At 42.6% G+C, this 21482-nt stretch overlaps 1 protein-coding gene across 5 annotated transcripts in view; it reads left to right on the forward strand.

Moving 5' to 3' along the window:
* Positions 1-20150, forward strand: part of LOC110488866 (mannosyl-oligosaccharide 1,2-alpha-mannosidase IC) — a 226044-nt gene extending 205894 nt beyond the window's left edge. For 3 of the 5 annotated variants that reach the window (XM_036947408.2, XM_090198536.1, XM_090198537.1), the window contains 7 exons: positions 2434-2557; positions 3394-3487; positions 4868-4983; positions 8429-8648; positions 11497-11669; positions 15778-15893; positions 17954-20150. In XM_036947408.2, coding sequence (XP_036803303.1) covers positions 2434-2557; positions 3394-3487; positions 4868-4983; positions 8429-8648; positions 11497-11669; positions 15778-15893; positions 17954-18098 — 988 coding nt within the window. In that variant the 3' untranslated portion in view covers positions 18099-20150. Of the gene's footprint in view, positions 1-2429; positions 2558-3393; positions 3488-4867; positions 4984-8428; positions 8649-11496; positions 11670-15777; positions 15894-17953 lie in introns of all 5 variants that reach the window. The other 2 variants (XM_090198519.1, XM_090198526.1) reach the window with 1 other exon arrangement.
* Positions 20151-21482: the final 1332 nt, after the last annotated feature.

Here is a 21482-nt window from a genome sequence, read left to right on the forward strand (position 1 = left end):
TAAGGAAGCCTGTACAGAATATAAATATTCCAAACCATGCATCCTGTTTGGAATAAGCCGCTAAAGCCATTCACTCTTAATCGACGGGCCCTGATGTTACTTTAGCTTGAGCAGCTAATGATGGAGCCCCAAACTAATACGAAGCGTATTCATCGGGACTACATCTCTCTCTTTGCTTCACTCCCTCTATAGTTTCTCTTTTTATTTCCATCCTCCGCTAATATGTTCCGTTCCATTCATCCCTTTATCACTTTCTATTAATGTAGGATTAGGTCATGTACTATAATGTATTGTAATGACATTCCATCTCACCTCCTCTGATTAGGTTAGTCATCGTGTCGTCGTAATTTAGACATGGACATACTGCTATTCTGAGGCGGCTGCGAATGTCATCCTCACAGTGCACTACTTTCATAGCGAAATAGGACGGAAGGATATGGGTTGCATCCGAAACCGCACCTCATTCTCTATATAGTGTCCTATTCACTATAGTGTACTGCTTTGACCAGAGCCCTTATGGGCCCTGGTCAAAATGATTGCACTATATAGGAACTAGGGTGCCATTTTGGAGGCAGACACGGTTTATTGGTGACCCTGGTTGACTCCAGACTTGGTTGGTGCTCTTGCTTGAGTCTCTAAGATGACCTTAATGCTTTCCTCGCCTCTGCAGAGGTAGACTGGTTATTGATCCACAGAGGGTGGTAAAGCCTCCCACTCTGATCCACAGACAAATGATGCGGTGCATCAGCTAGCATCTGGGTTGGTGCCCAAGAGGGACAAACAGATCCAGTCCTGCTTAATCTTTATACTGCGCCATAATTGGCACCCTATTCACTACATAGTGGATGCCTTTTGACCAGGGCCCAGATGGCTTTGGTCAATAAGTAGTGCACTATGTTTTAAATAGGGTGCCATTTGGGATGGCCCTTAGTTTCTGTACTTTCTTCAGCACCAAAATGCACCATTCTGGAGAGTGACAATTGTAATATATGTCTCCTCGGCTCAGTGCCCTCTGAAAAGCAAGAAAGAAACAAATGATGTGCCGTTGCTCTGGGATATGAAGGAAAACGCATTTTGGAGAAATTGTAGGTGTTGGTGCACTAGAATCGTATAAAGCTTTGGCTCCAAGACACTTAAGTTGCCTCAAAGACAAACCAGGGAACTGCTGAAAGTGACAACACACTGAGGTGAAATTGAATGTTTTTCATTACTGACACTGGTGTTGTTTGTGTATCTGTATAATAAGGACAACGTGTAATTGTAGCATCACATCAAGTTGCAATACTGTTTATTTGCTCATTATTACAATCTAATGAAAAGTTTGCAGAACATCATGATTTAAAAAAAATGCTAGCATGGATTTATTGTCTTGAGTGTGCACCAGTGTGTAACGGTGTGTGTTGACTGTGGTCCTCTCTTGGCGTGGTATGTGCTGTGACACCTGTAATGTCCAGAGTGTGCCAAGTGTGGTCCTCAATTGTCACGGCATGGTTTCTGTTCCTAGTGTGTATAACAGTGTGTGCCAAGTGTGGTCCTCAATTGTCACGGCATGGTTTCTGTTCCTAGTGTGTATAACAGTGTGTGTTGACTGTGGTCCTCACTTCTCACGGCATGGTTTCTGTTCCTAGTGTGTATAACAGTGTGTGCCAAGTGTGGTCCTCAATTGTCACGGCATGGTTTCTGTTCCTAGTGTGTATAACAGTGTGTGTTGACTGTGGTCCTCACTTCTCACGGCATGGTTTCTGTTCCTAGTGTGTATAACAGTGTGTGTTGACTGTGGTCCTCACTTCTCACGGCATGGTTTCTGTTCCTAGTGTGTATAACAGTGTGTGTTGACTGTGGTCCTCACTTCTCACGGCATGGTTTCTGTTCCTAGTGTGTATAACAGTGTGTGTTGACTGTGGTCCTCACTTCTCACGGCATGGTTTCTGTTCCTAGTGTGTATAACAGTGTGTGTTGACTGTGGTCCTCACTTCTCACGGCATGGTTTCTGTTCCTAGTGTGTATAACAGTGTGTGTTGACTGTGGTCCTCACTTCTCACGGCATGGTTTCTGTTCCTAGTGTGTATAACAGTGTGTGTTGACTGTGGTCCTCACTTCTCACGGCATGGTTTCTGTTCCTAGTGTGTATAACAGTGTGTGTTGACTGTGGTCCTCACTTCTCACGGCATGGTTTCTGTTCCTAGTGTGTATAACAGTGTGTGTTGACTGTGGTCCTCACTTCTCACGGCATGGTTTCTGTTCCTAGTGTGTATAACAGTGTGTGTTGACTGTGGTCCTCACTTCTCACGGCATGGTTTCTGTTCCTAGTGTGTATAACAGTGTGTGTTGACTGTGGTCCTCACTTCTCACGGTATGGTTTCTGTTCCTAGTGTGTATAACAGTGTGTGTTGACTGTGGTCCTCACTTGTCGCGGAATGGTTTCTGTTGCAGTGGCACCAGTTGGAGCTGGGGCTGGGCGTCAGCCGGGAGCAGTATCCTGGCGGAGTTTGGAACCCTGCACCTGGAGTTTGTCCACCTGTCAGAGCTCTCCAACAATGGCATCTACACAGAGAAGGTATGTACTACAGTACCCACAATACTGTGAGTGACTTGGGTCGCACAAATCCAGAAGCTTTCCCAGTTAGGATCGTTCAACAGGAATTTCTCAAAAACCGGGGAACTTTGGGGACGGTTTTGCAATTCTGCAACCCCGTGTGTGACTTGTCTGCGACAGAATCTCAGATGTTACTCGGTAAAACATGTTAAACCGTGAGCATCGTATGCTTCTCAGTGCATGGCTCTATGCCATTATCCATGTGTGTTTTTCTTGCTGCAGCCCATACTATTCTTGTCACGAACTTCAAAATGTGCGGACCAAGGCATTGAGTTCCACATCTTTTTAATACAAAGTGAAACTAGAAACCAAAACTTACAAAGAACGTGACGTCATAGTTCCCAAACACACTAACACAGACAATATCCCACAAAGCATGTGGGAGTTAGAGCTTTCTAAATATGATCCCCAACTAGAGGCAACGATTACCAGCTGCCTCTTAATTGGGAACCATACAAAACCACCAACATAGAAATACACATTCTAGAACCCCCCCCCCCCCTAGTCAAACCCTGACCTAAACCACTATAGAGAATCCAAGGGCTCTCTATGGTCAGGGCGTGACAATTCTTAAGAACTTCACTTTCGATTAATTTAATGGGTATTTGTGCATGTTTTTAATGGGAATAGTGAACATAATGTTAACTTTCATTGGACGATAGCTTTTCCTTGGCTGTAAGTGTCAACTTCAGGTTACAAGGACATTTAAATTCCTTTAGAAGCATATGTGATGCCAAAGTTGAAATCCTCTCTACAGTTATTTTTTCTAATGCCTTTTTTACTGTATGGTGTTGCAGGTTATGAATATCCGAAAGCTGTTGAACAAAATCGAGAAGCCTCACGGTCTCTATCCTAACTTCTTGAGTCCCGTCAGTGGCAACTGGGTCCAACGTGAGTACTGGCCTCCACTGAAGGAGATACAAACGATTCTATTATTATCATGGAACATAAGGGCACTGGCCAGCCACACTAGTAGACTGGAATTTCTACTAGACAGCCTGAGTGGCATTCTACTAGCCAAAGGTACAAAATCTGTGCCATGCGATATTTGTCGAGACAACATTTCACTCCACATTTTCTACTAGCCTGGTCTAAAAAAGTGCTATCTGGCTAGCGGGTTAGCTTAATTTACATCACCACACTTCACTTACTGTATCCACAGGAAAGCGTTTGACAAGCACCACCTTTGTAATTGTAGTGCAGCAGTAACGAACGCCTCTGGTTAAACCCAGTCAAAGGCAATTCTGATACTTTTTTTTTGATACTGTACAGGAACACTATAATTCCCCGTTATTACACTCTAGTCGTCCGTGAACCTGATCTTCTGACTTTCTACACAGTCCTCCGACCTTGCAGGAGCGCTCCTATTTAAATCCTTTGGAGCATCCTTGTCATCCATCCATCCCCTTTTCTTCCTTTTTCTTTCTTTCACTATCAATGTCAGTCTCAAGCAGGGATGTAAATCGCCTCGCTCTGGGTTATTAAAATGATAATGAATCCAATTACCTCGGGGAATTGAATCTTTTCAGATTCAACTGAAAGGCAGAGGAATGGGAGATGCCTGAGACGGCATCTGAAGATGTGGGCCTGAAAGTCCTAATCTGGCTGATTATGGGGCTAATTGTTGTTGCGGGTGAATGATTAATGAAGCAGGTAGATAAGGAGGAGAGGAAGGAGAGGGACTGTGGGTGTTCAGCCCGGCCTGTGTTTTTGTCAGCATGGGCACAATGGGCACAGAGCAGAAACCATGGACTCACACACACATCTCCCCCAGTCTCTGCTGTTCTGTTGTCAAGGGCTAACAGAACGCTGCGTGTAAGGGGTGGGTGGGTGGGTGTGTGTAGATGTGTGAGCGCACAAAAAACATCTCCAACCCAGTATCTTATCCAGAGTTGTTAAATTAGCATGAAATTGAGTGGGAGGAAAAATAAACAACAATCACAAGTGTATTCATATCTGAAGTTGTACCAACCAATTCACATTTTATTTCAATTAAAACCACAACTGTGTGGGTACGTGATAAAGCCAGCCATAATGACAATGTTATTTTCTGTGCTAAGGTTACTCAGAGTATGAATCCACAAGTCAGTCAGTCTGCCATACCCCACAAGAGATTCCCACGTACACTCTGATTCTATTTGACTCGTTGGTTATTGGGTTTAGTAAACCCAAGGTCGCCTGCCTGTGGAGACTACAGAATAATGTTCGTGAAAAAGACCCTCCCCTGTGTGGGAAATAACGTCAGATTTCTCTCTCTCTTTCCTCTCCCAGATCACGTTTCCATTGGCGGCCTGGGGGATAGCTTCTACGAGTATCTGATCAAATCATATCTGATGTCAGACAAGACGGACGAGGAGGCTAAGAAGATGTACTACAGTGCTCTGGAGGTAGGAGGCATCCCATAGAGCACGCAGAGAGGGAGCTGCCGTCAGGGGGCCGCTCTATCTCAGCAAGCACTGTAGGGGACGGATATATGCAACACGGAAGGATATGTGGACGGAAGGAACAAAGGAAAGGAGGACTGGGGTCTGTTATCGCTGTAGTTTTAGAATTCAGCGGACTTTTACAGCATATCATAACGAGTATCGGCAACCTGGGTGGCACAAACACACACCCGACACACACGTGTGTGTGTGTAAGTATGCGCACAGAGTCACAAACATACGGTCAAACGCGTACGTGAGCAAACACTCTCATACACGCAAGCATGCACATGCACATGCAAATATGGCACCCCTACACGCACGCACACGCTCACTCACGCGCACGCACACGCTCACTCACACACCACACATACACCCTCAACATGGCACGACACACACAACCTCCTCCACACACATACACCTAATCCCTCAGCCATCAATTAGCACAATATCTTCTCCTTAAATACCATTGACGCTCGTCTTTTAGGCTGATGAGACTATTTGCTCATTGGAGGGTCAAGCCAGAGGCAAATACATGAATTATAGACAATCTCTCTCCTGTGGCCTGGTATTTAACATAGTTAGTTTTCTGGAATCACACCATAGCCACACTGTTTGTGTTTGTATAGTGCTCTCAAGCGTAGCTAGTACAGTATTCATTTGCATTAGTATTCAAATAATGGATTAGCTTTCAAATGAAGGTAGATACTAATTAATAGATACAAAGTGAACGTCCCCTTAGATGCTAATTAAGACAGTGTGTGAAATGCCACACATTTCAATTAATCCCAACAACATGGTAACGGCAGACAACACCTAATTAGAAACTTCTCACCATATCTGCCCGTAAGGAATGCAGTCATGGGAAAACATGAATTACAGTAGCATTCATATCATTATGAACACCTATTTCCATGACATAGACTGACCGGGTCAATCCAGGTGAAAGCTAGGATCCATTATTGATGTCACTTGTTAAATCCACTTCAATCAGTGCAGATGAAGGGGAGGAGACCGGTTAAAGAAGGATGTTTAAGCCTTGAGACGATTGAGACATGGATTGTGTATGTGTGTCATTCAGAGGGTGAACGTTCAAGACAGAAGATTTAAGTGTCTCTGAATGGGGTATGGTAGTAGGTGGCAGGTGCACCGGTTTGAGTTTGTCAAGAACTGCAATACTGCTGGGTTGTTCATGCTCAACAGTTTCCCGTGTGTATCAAGAATGGTATCACCCGAAGTACATCCAGCCAACTTGACACAACTGTGGGAAGCATTGGAGTCGACATGGGCCAGCATCCCAGTGGAACGTTTTTGACACTTTGTAGAGTCCATGCCTCGATGAATTGAGGCTGTTCTCAGGGCAAAAGGGAGTGCAACTCAATATTAGGAAGGTGTTCCTAATGTTTTGTACACTCAGTGTATACTAGAGTACTGGGAAGTTTATGTTTTAATGAGCAGTGTCAAATCTGGGGGTAAGATTTCATAGAAATGCTTGCTAGGTTTTAGGATCGTCGGTTTGATTCCCACAGGGGCCACCCATAAGAATGACAATGGGAGGGATCGATATCTTATGCGCTAGAAGCAAGATTAACTAGGCAGTGGATTGGCCATTTCATAAAAGTTTATGCTATGCATTGCATTCTTATATCCAGACACATAATGAGCAAGAGAGAGAGAGAGAGAGAAATGAGTCATTGGGTATTGATCTCCTGAGATGCCTTACTCTGTTTCCTAACTTTCCAAAGAAAGGCAAACTCTGGCAGGAGAGATTGCACCAGGGAGAGAGAGAGAAACTTCAATAGATTTCCGTCTTAAAGTCTCCCTCTTTCCCTATTCTCTCTCTCTGCTTTCTCTCTCTCCACCTCTGTTTCACACTCTCTCTGTCCATCCCTCTATCTCTCTCTCTGCTTTCTCGCTCTCCACCTCTGTTTCACACACTCTCTCTCTCTCTCCCTCTCTCTGTCCATCCCTCTATCTCTCCTTTGTTTCTACCAGATTTCCATCTCTCTCTCTCTCTCTCTCTCTCTCTCTCTCTCTCTCTCTCTCTCTCTCTCTCTCTCTCTCTCTCTCTCTCTCTCTCTCTCGCTCTCTCTCTCTCTCTCTCTCGGAGTCAGAATAGAATGTCAAGGAGGCTTGACGTCAATTTGCCACAGACCTGTCCATGTGTTATGGGGTGTATAACTAATTCCACACATAAATGCAGACACCCATACAAATATGGACATGTTGTTCACAATGGCCATGTGCATAGATAGTATGTCTACAAAACATGCATCCACAGAGCATTGTGGATAGAAGAAGCCATACAAAAACTTGGGCACACACAAATTGAAGCAGCTGCCATTCCCAGCACTGCCATGACACCTGTGCTGTAGATAGAAATGTATTCCAGACCTTCCTATTGCTTCTCCAGTATTTCTTCTTAGATCAGACATTAAATTGAAAAACAATTGCAGTCTTTTTTTTCTTTTTTTATTTCAGTGTTTCCCCATGTTGGATTCTTGGTAAACTTTGAACATTGCTATACTAGAGACATGATAGATCAGAGGTATAACTTTAGTATCTGAGGGATCATTGAGAATGGTTGCTACATCAGAAATGAGTGGTTATGTGTAGGAGTCCGATGGCTTTGGGAAAGTGGAAAGGGAGACGGGTGGAGATCTTGGAACCTAACAATGTCACTGAGAGAGAGAGAGGGTAATGTATAACGTTTACATTTTCTCAGGATATGTTATTGTTAGCCATCAGGGATCCTCTGGGAGGAGAAGAGACACAGTCTGGTATCAATCACCATGACAGTCTTGAGTTGGGGAGGAGTGAGCACTTTGGGGTAGAGGTCAGGTCAGATGAAGTGGACCTGGAAGACCAGGAAGAACAGATATCACTAAGGTTCTGTATAGCAACAGAGATACATTGGCTGTTCAGATGTGGAGGAGGGGACTCGGAGGAAGGGTTAAATATCAGTGCTTGTGTGAAATGTTGTTTGTCTGAGTTACAGCTGTGTCGACCCTTTGGGAAGAATTAAACTTGGCTAAGCTTCTCTAGTGTCCATTAGTTATTTACTCTGAAAACAAGAACCTAACACCCATCTCAGTTTCAGAGGAACAGAAGCATTCAGAACCCACAGATTTGAAATCGTACATATAGAATACTAGAAAAACAAGCCTGGATTCAATTTCTAAGGTAGAAAAGCTGTGTTCTACTGTATGTGAATGGAGGTTTTCCTGTGTTGTTGTCGTCGTCCCCCCCCCCCCCGCAGTCTAGTGTAAAAGCTAACCATGTTTCCCCATCACAGTTCCAGCAGGATGCAGAGCAACACAGAGTTGAAAAAAATGCTTTAGTGTGCAGCCAGTTAATATAGATTTATCTGTGTCTCACCCATTTATAAATGTCAATCCCCCCCCCCTAGGCTATCGAGGCTAACCTGGTGCAGAAGTCCCCTGGCGGGCTGACCTACATGGCGGAGTGGAGGGGGGGCATCCTGGACCACAAGATGGGCCACCTGGCCTGCTTCTCCGGGGGCATGGTGGTGATCGGAGCGGACGACGGCGCTCCAGAGAAGAGACAGCACTACCTGGACCTGGCTGCAGAGATTACGCACACCTGCCATGAGAGCTACAGTAGATCTGGTGAGGAGGACTGGGAAGGCATTGAGTTTAGGACATCTGTGTGACCAAGGACAGGTATGAGTTGAGTATTTAAGGATATTGGATATCCAATGTCTGGATGCTGCTCTGGGTTTTCAGAGCAATTGTAGCTTTTCCTGTTATCGTGCAGGACATTATCAAGTCATTAAAATTCCATTGCTGTTAGACTATCTTGTTAAGTGAAGGAATGTGGTGAACCCCCCCCCCCCCCCCCCCAAAAAAAAGAAAAAAATAGACAGATTGAGTCATAGTATGTTTTTGTACATAGAAGGTTCTCTTTGGTAAAATAGGTCAATTGGTCATCAAAAAGAATGGAGGATCAAGTCACTCTTCATAAATGAATTAAAATGCCTTTATTTGTATGCCATGTTCAGTGGAGACAAAGATTAAAAACTCTGAAGTGTTTCGGCTGCATGGCCTTTGTCAGGGAGAGGTGGAGTCATAATGGACATAAAACAATCTGCAGCCAATTTACATTTCATTTCCCCCTGAATAAACCAGAGAATCACTCCTAGCTGGAAGCTACACCTCAAAAGCTGGATGTAAGGCTTAATAGGGAGCTGCAGAACCTCATGTCTCTGGTGTGAGGAATGAAAGTTATTCAAAATTATTCTTTGTCATCTTTCGGCATTTCAATGTGCACTCACGCTGTCCTACCAGACCTCTTTTAAAAGCAGTACTCCTTTGAAAGCAGTCAGTGGTGATTCAGAATGGAGAGAAATACCAAGATGTCTGTCATTTGTAGAATAAAAAGAGAATGAGAGTCTGACACCACAGGCAAATGATTTGTAGTACAACTCAACCTGGAGAGGGCGAAAATCAAACAAGACCAAGATCCTCAAGTCTTGATGAGATTCCACACACACAGTAAAATCACAAGAGTTAATTTTACAGTATTTTTTGGTTTATATGGTCCCAAACCCATTTTGTGTTAAATCCATTCTGATCATGGTGTTCATATGAACGACACCAAATGGAGTAAAAATCAAACTCAAAAGAGTTGCATAAATTGTACTCCAATTGCCATTTTACATTTTTCTCTATTACTTTTAATCAACTTCCTTGCCATTTAAAATTTTTCCGTATTGCTTTTAATCAACTTCCTTGACATTTTTTTTGGCCCTGACACTTCACGGAAATATATTCTTCGGAATCAATTTTGAGTGTTTCCACCACAGGGTGAGCAGACTGGTTTCATCCTGAAAATACAGCTAATGTGACTCATCGCATAACAGGTTTCTCGATATACTTAGACGTTTGATCTCCCCACCCAAAAGGCGCCGCCTCCTTTTTATTGCCATCCTCTGCTTTTTTTTTTTCATTTTTCATTCTTCTTTTTTTCACTTCTCATTAGAGGGCTACTCAATATTTCACTTCAGAGCCTCTTAGCTTCTGTTGGATTGGATGCCTTTGGAGTGAGAAAGGAGGTTAAAAGGGTTTCTCCTTCTGCCGCTCCTCTCTGAGTCTGGATCTGTGCCATCAACACAACAGGGCCGGCTGGCCCCCCGTCTTCTAGCCAAGACAAGGCAGGCCAGGCAGCATTGGGGCTATCGATTCAGACATGAGAGAAAATGTCTGAAAGTTTTCCATCATTGGCTAATGTGCCTCGCTGTTGGGGAGGAGATGAAGGTTGGATCGGAGTTGATGTATAGAAACATAAAACGGTCAATAGTTCCAAAGACAGATGGGCTCTCTGTTCTCAAAAAGAAGAAAGAAAGTTGGAGTCGGTCGTGTGTGCTGGAATAGAAAGGAGATGATGTCAAGGAGGGAAATGCCACCACTGCCATTGTTGCTCTCATTCCTCTCCTGCCAGATGGGATGTTGTGACTACAGTGAGAAAGTCCAAAAATGGATGTAGCAACTAAGGATTGCCCCTTTAACAGGCAAGTGACCTTCATACGGCAGAACTATGTCCCCATTTGAACGTGATCCATCGTCCTGTCAGAACATTCTTTTTATTCTGTCCCGCAAAATGGTCACCCGAATTCCACCAGTGGAAGTCTTGCTACTGCAACATGTGCCACCATCTTTTCGCATGTGAGGGGAATAACATTATTTCAACACCACGTGTGAACTTGCAATTCCACATGTGAAATATAACTGCATATCCGATATTCGCAAACTGCAATTCACATGTAAGGTGAAAGCATGTTATTCTCCTCATGTGAAAAGATGGTGTTAACATGTGAAATATAATTTCACGTGAAATTTAAGCTTAACATGTGCGTGTGATTTCACATGTGAAAATGCGAATGTGATGCGTTTTTTTTTTTTTTACCTGGCAAATATCCCACTAGGGTTTGGGGAAAAAACACAATATGTAAAACATGCGTCATGTAACATACGTAGTAATACACACACATCCTGATTGCGGTTCAAAATGTGAAATGTTGCCATGCCAATGGTCTTACCCTGAATTTACCCAGAATAGCAACTATTGTGCTACTGTTGATGGGAATCCTGTTCACATGCTGTCGCTATGGCCTTCCAGAGTGGCAGCCGGCTAACAGAGAGAGAATGTGTAGACCATCTGGATTACAAGACCAACTGGGGAACAGGTCTATATTGTGGAGCTCATTTTCCATGACTTTTTTGAGCGTAATGTTGGATTCGTGACTGTGTGCCAGGGATATATTATTTATAATGCGTTGCTAATTCACCCACAGCTATATTGTTCGTTTACATTTTTTTTCAGTACCTCAGAAGACTGATTGAACAAACGATTAACTTAAATATAAATTGACTCAAATAAAATTCCTCATCTCTCATGTTTTTGTTTTAAGTACGTCATTTAATCTGTTCACTCTGTGTCTCTCGAATCTCCCTTTAGCTACGAAATTAGGGCCCGAGGCATTCCGATTCGACGGTGGGGCAGAAGCCACGGCGACCAGACTGAGTGACAGATACTACATCCTGCGGCCGGAGGTCATCGAGAGCTACATGTACATGTGGAGGTTGACCCATGACCCCAAGTACCGGGAGTGGGGCTGGGAGGCAGTGGAGGTGAGTCACGCAGACGTTAATGTTGCACAGTCTTCATGATGCAGCCATAATGTCACTAAGGTAATGACTTGTAACTCTGGTACTTTATCTCCAAAATATGTTCTGGTTTTATTTGTTACGTTTTGTTGAGCAATGAGTTTAAACTGAGTGGAGATCTGGTGCTTATCATTAAAGTGCATTTAACAAGGACGTTTAAAAGAACAATAAAACAGTGATTCTAGAATGTGCTCTTGAAATATGATTTAAAAACACATTCAGGTGTCGGATCTTAACGCGATCACTCGTGGCAGAGAATGTTCCTGCTGCATCAGGAAATTCAAAAACGAGTCCCTGAAAAATAGCAGCTGTCCTTTCTCCATGTGGGGGGCAGTCAAGTCATTTGGACTTGGGCTTGCTATCAAAATAATGTTCTCTCTCGCTCGCTTAAACGCTAGGCCTAGGTCCTATTACTGCAACATTCAAATGTACAAAAATGTATCTGAAATGCAGCCATACACATCAACTGTCGTTTTATCATTTTATATAGCTTAATAACACAATATAAATATTGGTCTACACTAGTTTACATCATACAAGTTTCAAGTGGATCCAAAGGTAAAAATGTAGTTCAGTCAATTCAATTCCTGACATTTAATCCCAGTAAAAAGTCCCTATCTTAGGTCAGCTAGGATCACCACTTTATTTTAAGAATGTGAAATGTAAGAATAAAATGAGAAAGAATGATTGCTTTCAGCTTTTATTTCTTTCATCACATTCCCAGTGGATCAGAAGTTTACATACACTCAATTAGTATTTGGTAGCATTGCCTTCAAATTGTTTAACTTGGGTCAAACGTTTTGGGTAGCCTTCCACAAGCTTCCCACAATAATTCCTCCTGACAGAGCTGGTGTAACTGAGTCAGGTTTGTAGGCCACCTTGCTCAGAATTGCTTTTTCAGTTCTGCGCACATATTGTCCATAGGATTGAGGTCAAGGCTTTGTGATGGCCACTCCAATACCTTGACTTTGTTGTCCTTAAGCCATTTTGCCACAACTTTGGAAGTATGCTTGGGGTCATTGTCCATTTGGAAGACCCATTGCGACCAAGCTTTAACTTCCTGACTAATGTCTTGAGATGTTACTTGAATATATCCACATAATTTTCCTTCTCATGATGCCATCTATTTTGTGAAGTGCACCAGTCCCTCCTGCAGCAAAGCACCCCCACAACATGATGCTGCCACCCCCATGCTTCACGGTTGGGATGGTGTTCTTCGGCTTGCAAGCCTCCCCCATTTTCCTCCAAACAAAACAATGGTCATGATGGCCAAACAGTTCTATTTTTGTTTCATCAGACCAGAGGACATTTCTCCAAAAAGTACGATCTTTGTCCCCATGTGCAGTTACAAACTGTAGTCTGGCTTTTTTTATGGCGGTTTTGGAGCAGTGGCTTATTCCTTGCTGAGCGGCCTTTCAGGTTATGTCGATATAGGACTCGTTTTACTGTGGATATAGATACTTTTGTACCTGTTTCCTCCAGCATCTTCACATTGTCCTGGGATTGATTTGCACTTTTCGCACCAAAGTAGGTTCATCTCTAGGAGACAGAGCGCGTCTCCTTCCTGAGCAGTATGACGGCTGCGTGGTCCCATGGTGTTTATATTTGCGTATTATTGTTTGTACAGATGAACGTGGTACCTTCAGGCTTTTGGAAATTGCTCCCAAGGATGAACCAGACTTGTGGAGGTCTAATGTTATCCTTCTGTGGTCTTGGCTGATTTTTTTTGATTTTCCCAAGATGTCAAGCAAAGAGGCACTGAGTTTGAAGGTAGGCCTTGAAATACATTCACAGGTACACCTCCAATTGACTCAAATGATGTCAATTAGCCTGGAATTTTCCAAGTTGTTTAAAGAGACAGTCAACTTAGTGTATGTAAACCTCTGACCCACTGGAATTGTGATGCAGTGAATTATAAGTGAAATAATCTGTCTGTAAACAATTGTTAGAAAAATGACTTGTTTCATGCACAAAGTAGATCGTTTTGGCAAAAACAAGGAATTTGTGGAGTGGTTGAATAACGAGATTTAATGACCCCAACCTAAGTGTATGTAAACTTCTGACTTCAACTGTAAATCAATCTCCCGATTGATTTATTTACACATGTCAAATATTATTCCAGGGATATTTTACCCCTGATCTTGATAAGAAATGACCATACCAGACACTTTAAGAGAACGAATAGGAAACAAATAAAATAATAACAATAGGTTACACCAACAGTTTCTATTCATACAGTGTTGGGTAATTGCCATAGTAGAATTTTGATGGTAAATGATTAAATAGTTTATTTCGATTGCACAGAATGTTTGTCAAATAGATAAATCGCCCTTCTGTTCAAAAAGGACTAAGTTGTTCTGATTACAGTACCAACCGTGTGTGTTGAATTTAGTCAATCACTGAATTGACCGACTGAGCTAATTGATCAGTTCAGTGATTGACTAAATTCAACACACCTGGTCTTCCAGGTCGGTTAAATAAAAAAAAACAGAATACACTGCGGCTCTCCAGGAATAGGGTTGCCTACCCCAAACTGTTAACCTTCGAGTTGTTTCGGTTTTAACCCTGTAACCCAGGGGTGTCCAACTCATTCCATGGAGGGCCTAGTGTCTGCAGGTTTGAGTTTTCACTTTCAATTAAGCCCTAGACAACCAGGTGTGGGGAGTTCCTTACTAATTAGTGACCTTAATTCATCAATCAAGTACAAGTGAGGAGCGAAAACCCACAGACACTCGGCCCTCCGTGGAATGAGTTTGACACCTGTGCTGTAACCCTGTGCAATTCATCCTGTAAATGTGCAGAATTAATGCTTCAAAAAAATACATTCATCCATGAGTCAAAGGGTAGTGGGCCGGATTCGAAGCCATGCCGACTCTGCCATACAGTGGGGCAAAAAAAGTATTTAGTCAGCCACCAATTGTGCAAGTTCTCCCACTTAAAAAGATGAGAGAGGCCTGTAATTCTCATCATAGGGACACTTCAACTATGAGAAGAAAAAAAATCCAGAAAATCACATTGTAGGATTTTTAATGAATCTTTTTTTTGCCCCACTGTATGTGTGCCGGGGTTAGAGTGGCTGTAGGACCACATAGGCACTGAGAAAACCATAATTTATTATACCTGTTGCTTGCCTTCAACATGTAATAAAACAATAGATTTTTTTTTTTACGGATTATCCTCCTGCGACAAAAGGGGTCAAATTAAGATCTGACATCTGTACTGGTCTCTGTCCATACGTATTCTCTCGCGGAACTAATGTACAGTACATATAATTGAACACGGTCAAGGCACTGCGATGCTACATCTGACAAGGCAGTGTGAGGACAGAACTAGCCAGGCTGATTAGCATATTATTACCCCTTGACAAAGGCAGACTAATGCACCATAATTAACACAGACCCCCGTTCTTGCTGTTGGATCTGCACGAGAAGAAGCAAAGTGTAGGTTTTTGCCGACCTTTGTGCCCCATGATTAATGCATGTGTCAACCCTGTCAGTCTGATCACACAGGATGAATGCTACATCTATCATCCCAACCCCCGTTGCAACGGCGAAGGTGTCCTTTCTACAGCCACATTATTAGCTCTGCCCCCATTTACCACCTCGACCCCAACCTCTTGTTCTCACTCGTGCTGCTGGACGCCGTTGAATATGGTATAAGGTGCCCCAGACAAGACCTTAATACAAGTAGGCTTTGTGTGAGGTAAAAGAGGGTGTTTGAGGACATGGTACTAGGTTGACGCATCTCTCTCTGGTTCTCCATAAACAACCCATGTTCCCTTATTAGGGCCCTGCGACGCTACGTCTGACAAGGCTGACGTGAGGGCAGAACTAGCCAGGATGATTAGCACATGACCACCCCCTTGACAAACGCTCCCTTATTCGAGGTTGCCCAACTCCAGCACTTGAGAGCTGCAGTCCTACTACTGAAGCTTGATTTTATATGAATTGCAGTCATTACGTAGATAGGTAGGAAGATGCTGTCTGTGCCCATTGGCTGACTACTGTTATAATACATGTCCATTTTGACATGAACATCCCTCCTGCGCTCTTCTTTCTATTCTTCTCCCCAGGCTCTGGAGAAACACTGCAGAGTCGAAGCTGGTTTCTCTGGGATCCGAGACGTGTACGCCCAGACAGTCAGCCACGATAACATGCAACAAAGCTTTTTCCTCTCCGAGACACTGAAGTAAGTGTAACACGGCCAGTCAACGTCCCCCCCTACTGAGAATATACCAGCAAACACTTTGCTTTTTAGACGGCTCCAGAGCTTATTCCGCTAAGTGTAAATGGCATATACAGTTTCTGAGAAGTAGTATGAAGTAAATGGCATATACAGTTTCTGAGAAGTAGTATGAAGTAAATGGCATATACAGTTTCTGAGAAATAGTATGAAGTAAATGGCATATACAGTTTCTGAGAAATAGTATGAAGTAAATGGCATATGCAGTTTCTGAGAAGTAGTATGAAGTAAATGGCATATACAGTTTCTGAGAAATAGTATGAAGTAAATGGCATATGCAGTTTCTGAGAAGTAGTATGAAGTAAATGGCATATACAGTTTCTGAGAAATAGTATGAAGTAAATGGCATATACAGTTTCTGAGAAGTAGTATGAAGTAAATGGCATATGCAGTTTCTGAGAAGTAGTATGAAGTAAATGGCATATACAGTTTCTGAGAAATAGTATGAAGTAAATGGCATATGCAGTTTCTGAGAAGTAGTATGAAGTAAATGGCATATGCAGTTTCTGAGAAGTAGTATGAAGTAAATGGCATATACAGTTTCTGAGAAGTAGTATGAAGTAAATGGCATATACAGTTTCTGAGAAGTAGTATGAAGTAAATGGCATATGCAGTTTCTGAGAAGTAGTATGAAGTAAATGGCATATGCAGTTTAAAACCCCCTACGGTCAATCGAATTAGCATAATACAAAAATCCCCAGTTTATGCTAGAGATTTCATTTTGCATGGGCTGCGTCTCAATCCACCGATGTCGCCCTTCCGCATCTGCGGTGAAAGGTGGCAAAGCTAGAGAGGGGTTTGTCGGACCATGAGACATCCCGAAAAATCTGTCTTCTCACGAAAACGCCTGTAGTAGTTTGACCCCTCTATGGAAAGATGAGACGCTCACAAACATGTACATGTCGGTTGTTTCGCTCTAGGACGCCCACAAGCCTCACAAGAAAATAACAAAGAAAATCATTCCTAATCTTTCTTATATCTCTCAGATATAGGACAGACAGTTCAGAACAAACTTCTTTTAGAAACATTTTTTTGAGGGGGGGGGGGGACTATCTGTTTGTTTGTCCATGTATGAAGCTGTTATTCAATGCATTTCTATGGGCTAATAGCAGTAAGGACAAATTCAATGTTTCATAAATTAATTGTTACCTTAAAGTAAAATAATTGATACCTTAAAGGATCCTAAAACTTCAAATCAAATAGATAAATGATCCTTGGTAACCCCCATCCCCCTGGCTTAGACTCTATAGGGTCTTAATGCATGAATAATTTTTTTCTCATTAGCTTTGGTATACACTTTCCGCCCTATCGACGTTCCTGTCCATCGTGAGAACACTCACATTAGTCTTAAGATATTCACACAATATGTTGAGTGCACTCAAGCACAGTATCTTCATTTCGACATTTACAGACAAACCCTTTCAATGGTGTTTTTTGTTTTATCACGAAAGGAAAAGAAATTGAGGAATTCTGATTCAGCTGAAAGACTCCATCTTGCCCTCCTCTCAGACTCCGAGTTTGCGCTGGGCTGGTTAGGTGATGTGGACAATCCACATTGTGATGATGTATCAGACCTAATAGAGCCATGAGGAACTTGTGAGTGCCGTCTGGGCCCCCTTAGATAAAGAACCCTTAAAACCGTTGGGGGGGGGGGGGGGGGAAATGAAACACACGCTTCTTTAAATAAAGGATTATAAAGGATAAAGGATAAGGATAAATAAATAAAGGATCATCATTTATTGTATTCGTCAATAATTCATTCGGTAGTCGTGAGACATTACTAAAGAGACTTGTTTTACGAAAGCAAAGAATGTCATGTCGTTACATCAGTAGTTCATCTATCATTGCCCAACCATGATTCAAACATGTTTTATTGGCTCATACAATAGCATTATAGCCATTATGTATTGGTTTAGATACCCGTAGTCTAGGAGAAAACTAGCCAGGGAATCCTTTATTCTAGCCGTTCTTTTCCCCCAGACACTGACGCTGTTTGTCCCTCTCAGGTATCTATACCTGCTCTTCTCTGACGATGACCTGCTTCCTCTGGAGGACTGGGTGTTCAACACGGAAGCTCACCCCCTGCCCGTCGTCCGCAAGAGCTGCCTACAGGGGGAGGGAGGGACACACGACAAGACAACCTCGGAGTAGCAGCCTGCTGTACAACCCCTGCACAACTCACCTGCATACAGACACAGAATAACACCTATTCTTACATCACATGCATACAAACGCACACACATAGACACACACATGACAACATTACACACAGCTAACACCACCACAACAAAATGCAGGGCCAGCGTCCCTTGGGCCCTGTCACAGACTTTCAATTCCTTTCCAGTAAAGGATCTTGTCGTATACGCTGTGATTGTATATCCTTGAGCCGGGCCGGGACTACTTCCTGCCGGCATTACTTTCTGTGGACAATCAAGACGAACATGATTTTCATGAAAAGAGCACCTTTTTTCTTTCCTTCTTTCCTCTGTGAGGAAACCAAGAGTATCTTGCAGACCCAAATGTAATGGGAGGAGTGCTGTGTTATGGGCCATATTGTGAGAGAGAGAGAGAAAACCACTGAGCTTTTTCTTTAATTGATTGCGGTGAAAAACAGAATCAATGATTTCACTTGATCTTGTCATTGCTTTTTTTTTCTGGCTTTTTTCTCTGTCTCTTTGACCAAAGTTGTTTGTTCTTTTATTCACCCTCTCATAATTCCCTAAACATATTATTTTGTAGTGAGATTTGACCAATAGTAAGATGACGGACTAATATGGAGTGTTGAATGGTGTTGAATATTAAAATGTATAGACAATTGTGAACTGTAATACTCAAAAATCCACCTTAGATGATTGTTTATTCAGAGTTTCTTTGCAGAAACAGGTTAAATGAATAATAACAGGCATGGGAAAAATTGAAAATGGAAGAGGTTGTTGGAGAGAGGGAGGGTCTCACATTTTTTCTTTATTGAGTACAATACTGGTGACATATTTTCATAAGGCCAAGTCTGTGTTGAATCCTCCTCACCGCCTTTCAGAGAGTAACTTCACATTGTGTGAGTCCTGTGACTTTAACACAAGGGTCAGTCCTGTTATTGTAACACTGTAACACAGGTTACTGTAGCACTGTAGAACGAGTGTCAGTCCTGTGACTGTAATACTATACAACGAGTGTCAGTCCTGTGACCAACATCGTAACACAAGTGTCAGTCATATTACTGCAACACTATACAACGAGTGTCAGTCCTGTGACCAACATCGTAACACAAGTGTCAGTCATATTACTGCAACACTATACAACGAGTGTCAGTCCTGTGACCAACATCGTAACACAAGTGTCAGTCATATTACTGCAACACTATACAACGAGTGTCAGTCCTGTGACCAACATCGTAACACAAGTGTCAGTCATATTACTGCAACACTATACAACGAGTGTCAGTCCTGTGACCAACATCGTAACACAAGTGTCAGTCATATTACTGCAACACTATACAACGAGTGTCAGTCCTGTGACTGTAATACTATACAACGAGTGTCAGTCCTGTGACCAACATCGTAACACAAGTGTCAGTCATATTACTGCAACACTATACAACGAGTGTCAGTCATATTACTGCAACACTATAGAACGAGTGTCAGTCCTGTGACTAAGACACAAGTCTCAATCCTGTTACTGTAACACAAGCAGTCACAACCACCCAAGAGGCAATATCACCACAGCTAGTCCTAGTTGCCTAGTATGACTGGGCTCAAATATGCTTGCCAAAGTTAACAGCCCTCATCGAGAGCTTCAGCTCTCTCAAATCCACAGTGGGGAAAGTTAGGCTTGAGGTTAAGGGTTTGCTAAAATGTACACCGTTGAGGGGAATGTGAATGGCGCTTTCCTATTTCATCCTTATTCGTATCATCACTGCTGTCCAATACAGTTGTGGAGAGAATGTGCTGTACATACCTGGATGAATGTAATGGACCCCTGTATTAGCTTATCTTCAGTTTATTTTGTGATTTATTTCACTTAATTACATAATTATTTTCATTTCTTTTTAATTTGCTTCCCTCAGGTGTTTCTGTAAAAGAGGAAAAATGTTTGACTTTAATTATAGTTCTGGTTGATATTAATTATTGTTATTACTTATCTTTCACTGTTGAATATTTTCAAATACTGATAAAAGACCTGTGCAACTTTGTACATTTAAAGCAACTTCATTTGCTTTGTCTGGATTTTTTGTTGTTGTCTGTCCCTAATATTACTGCTTATGGTTATTACTGTATGGAGTGTAAAATCTGTTTGACCTCACCTTCCAAAACATTGACTAAGTGTATTTCCAGAATACACAACTGTCAACTTAACCTATGGATGTGGAAGACCTAAGAGCTTCGCCATACTTCACATATGAAACCTCATCACGTATCTTTATCACCAATGCTGAACATCTGCAAAGCTCCTAAGCTCTGCTTTCTGTAGCTTTGTGCTCCAGGTCTACCAATGCAACGTTTCCTATACCTTAGCAACCAAGACTGTCAATATCAGACAAGATCACTCTCCATGACATCAAGGTTCAAAATATTTACATGGCTCTTGGCTCTTGTTCACGTTGTAGTTCAGGGCCCAGATTCACAAAACTCCACAAGAAGCTTTTTATGTTTTTGTGTAAGAAGTGGTTTGTGAATCTGGGCCCAGGTACACTAAACACTGCTGGGGAGTGCGTGTTTGGTTGAGTGAAGCCAGTGGATGTTTGGTTAAGCGAAGCCAGAAGGTATAGTGTGAAAGAGTGAGCCGAACATAGAAGGGCACGCCAGCTAAGCCTTCAAACAGTCTGTACATTGAGTACAACTCATGTGAAGGTAGTTCTTTGCATAACATCTAGACATACTTTATGCCATCTGTGTCTCAAAAACTCAACTTATTCAATATCATAAATGCATAGTTTTGCGCGGTGTTGGGGAGTAATGAACTACAGGTAAACCTCCCTTTTTCAGGACCATGTCTTTCAAAGATAATTTGTAAATATCCAAATAACTTCACAGATCCTCATTCTAAAGGTTTTAAACACGGTTTCCCATGCTTGTTCAGTGAACCATAAACAATTAATGAACATGCACCTGTGGAACGGTCTTTAAGACACTAACAGCTTACAGACGGTAGGCAATTAAGGTCACAGTTATGAAAACTTAGGACACTAAAGAGGCCTTTCTACTGACTCTGAAAAACACCAAAAGGAAGATGCCCAGGGTCCCTGCTCATCTACGTAAACGTGCCTTAGGCATGCTGCACGGATTCGTGTTTATCGGCAAAGAAATGAGCGTTACACCGAGGCCTGTACTCTGGAGCGGGATCGATTTGGAGGTGGAGGGTCTGTCATGGTCTGGGGCAGTATGTCACAGCATCATCGGACTGAGCTTGTTGTCTTGCAGGCAATGTCAACGCTTTACGTTACAGGGAAGACATCCTCCTCCCTCATGTGGCACCCTTCCTGCAGGCTCATCCTGACGTGACCCTCCAGCATGACAATGCCACCAGCCATACTGCTCG

Source organism: Oncorhynchus mykiss, chromosome 2, assembly GCF_057628025.1.
Source record: "Oncorhynchus mykiss isolate SJ-2025 chromosome 2, ASM5762802v1, whole genome shotgun sequence".
Lineage (NCBI taxonomy): Eukaryota > Metazoa > Chordata > Actinopteri > Salmoniformes > Salmonidae > Oncorhynchus > Oncorhynchus mykiss.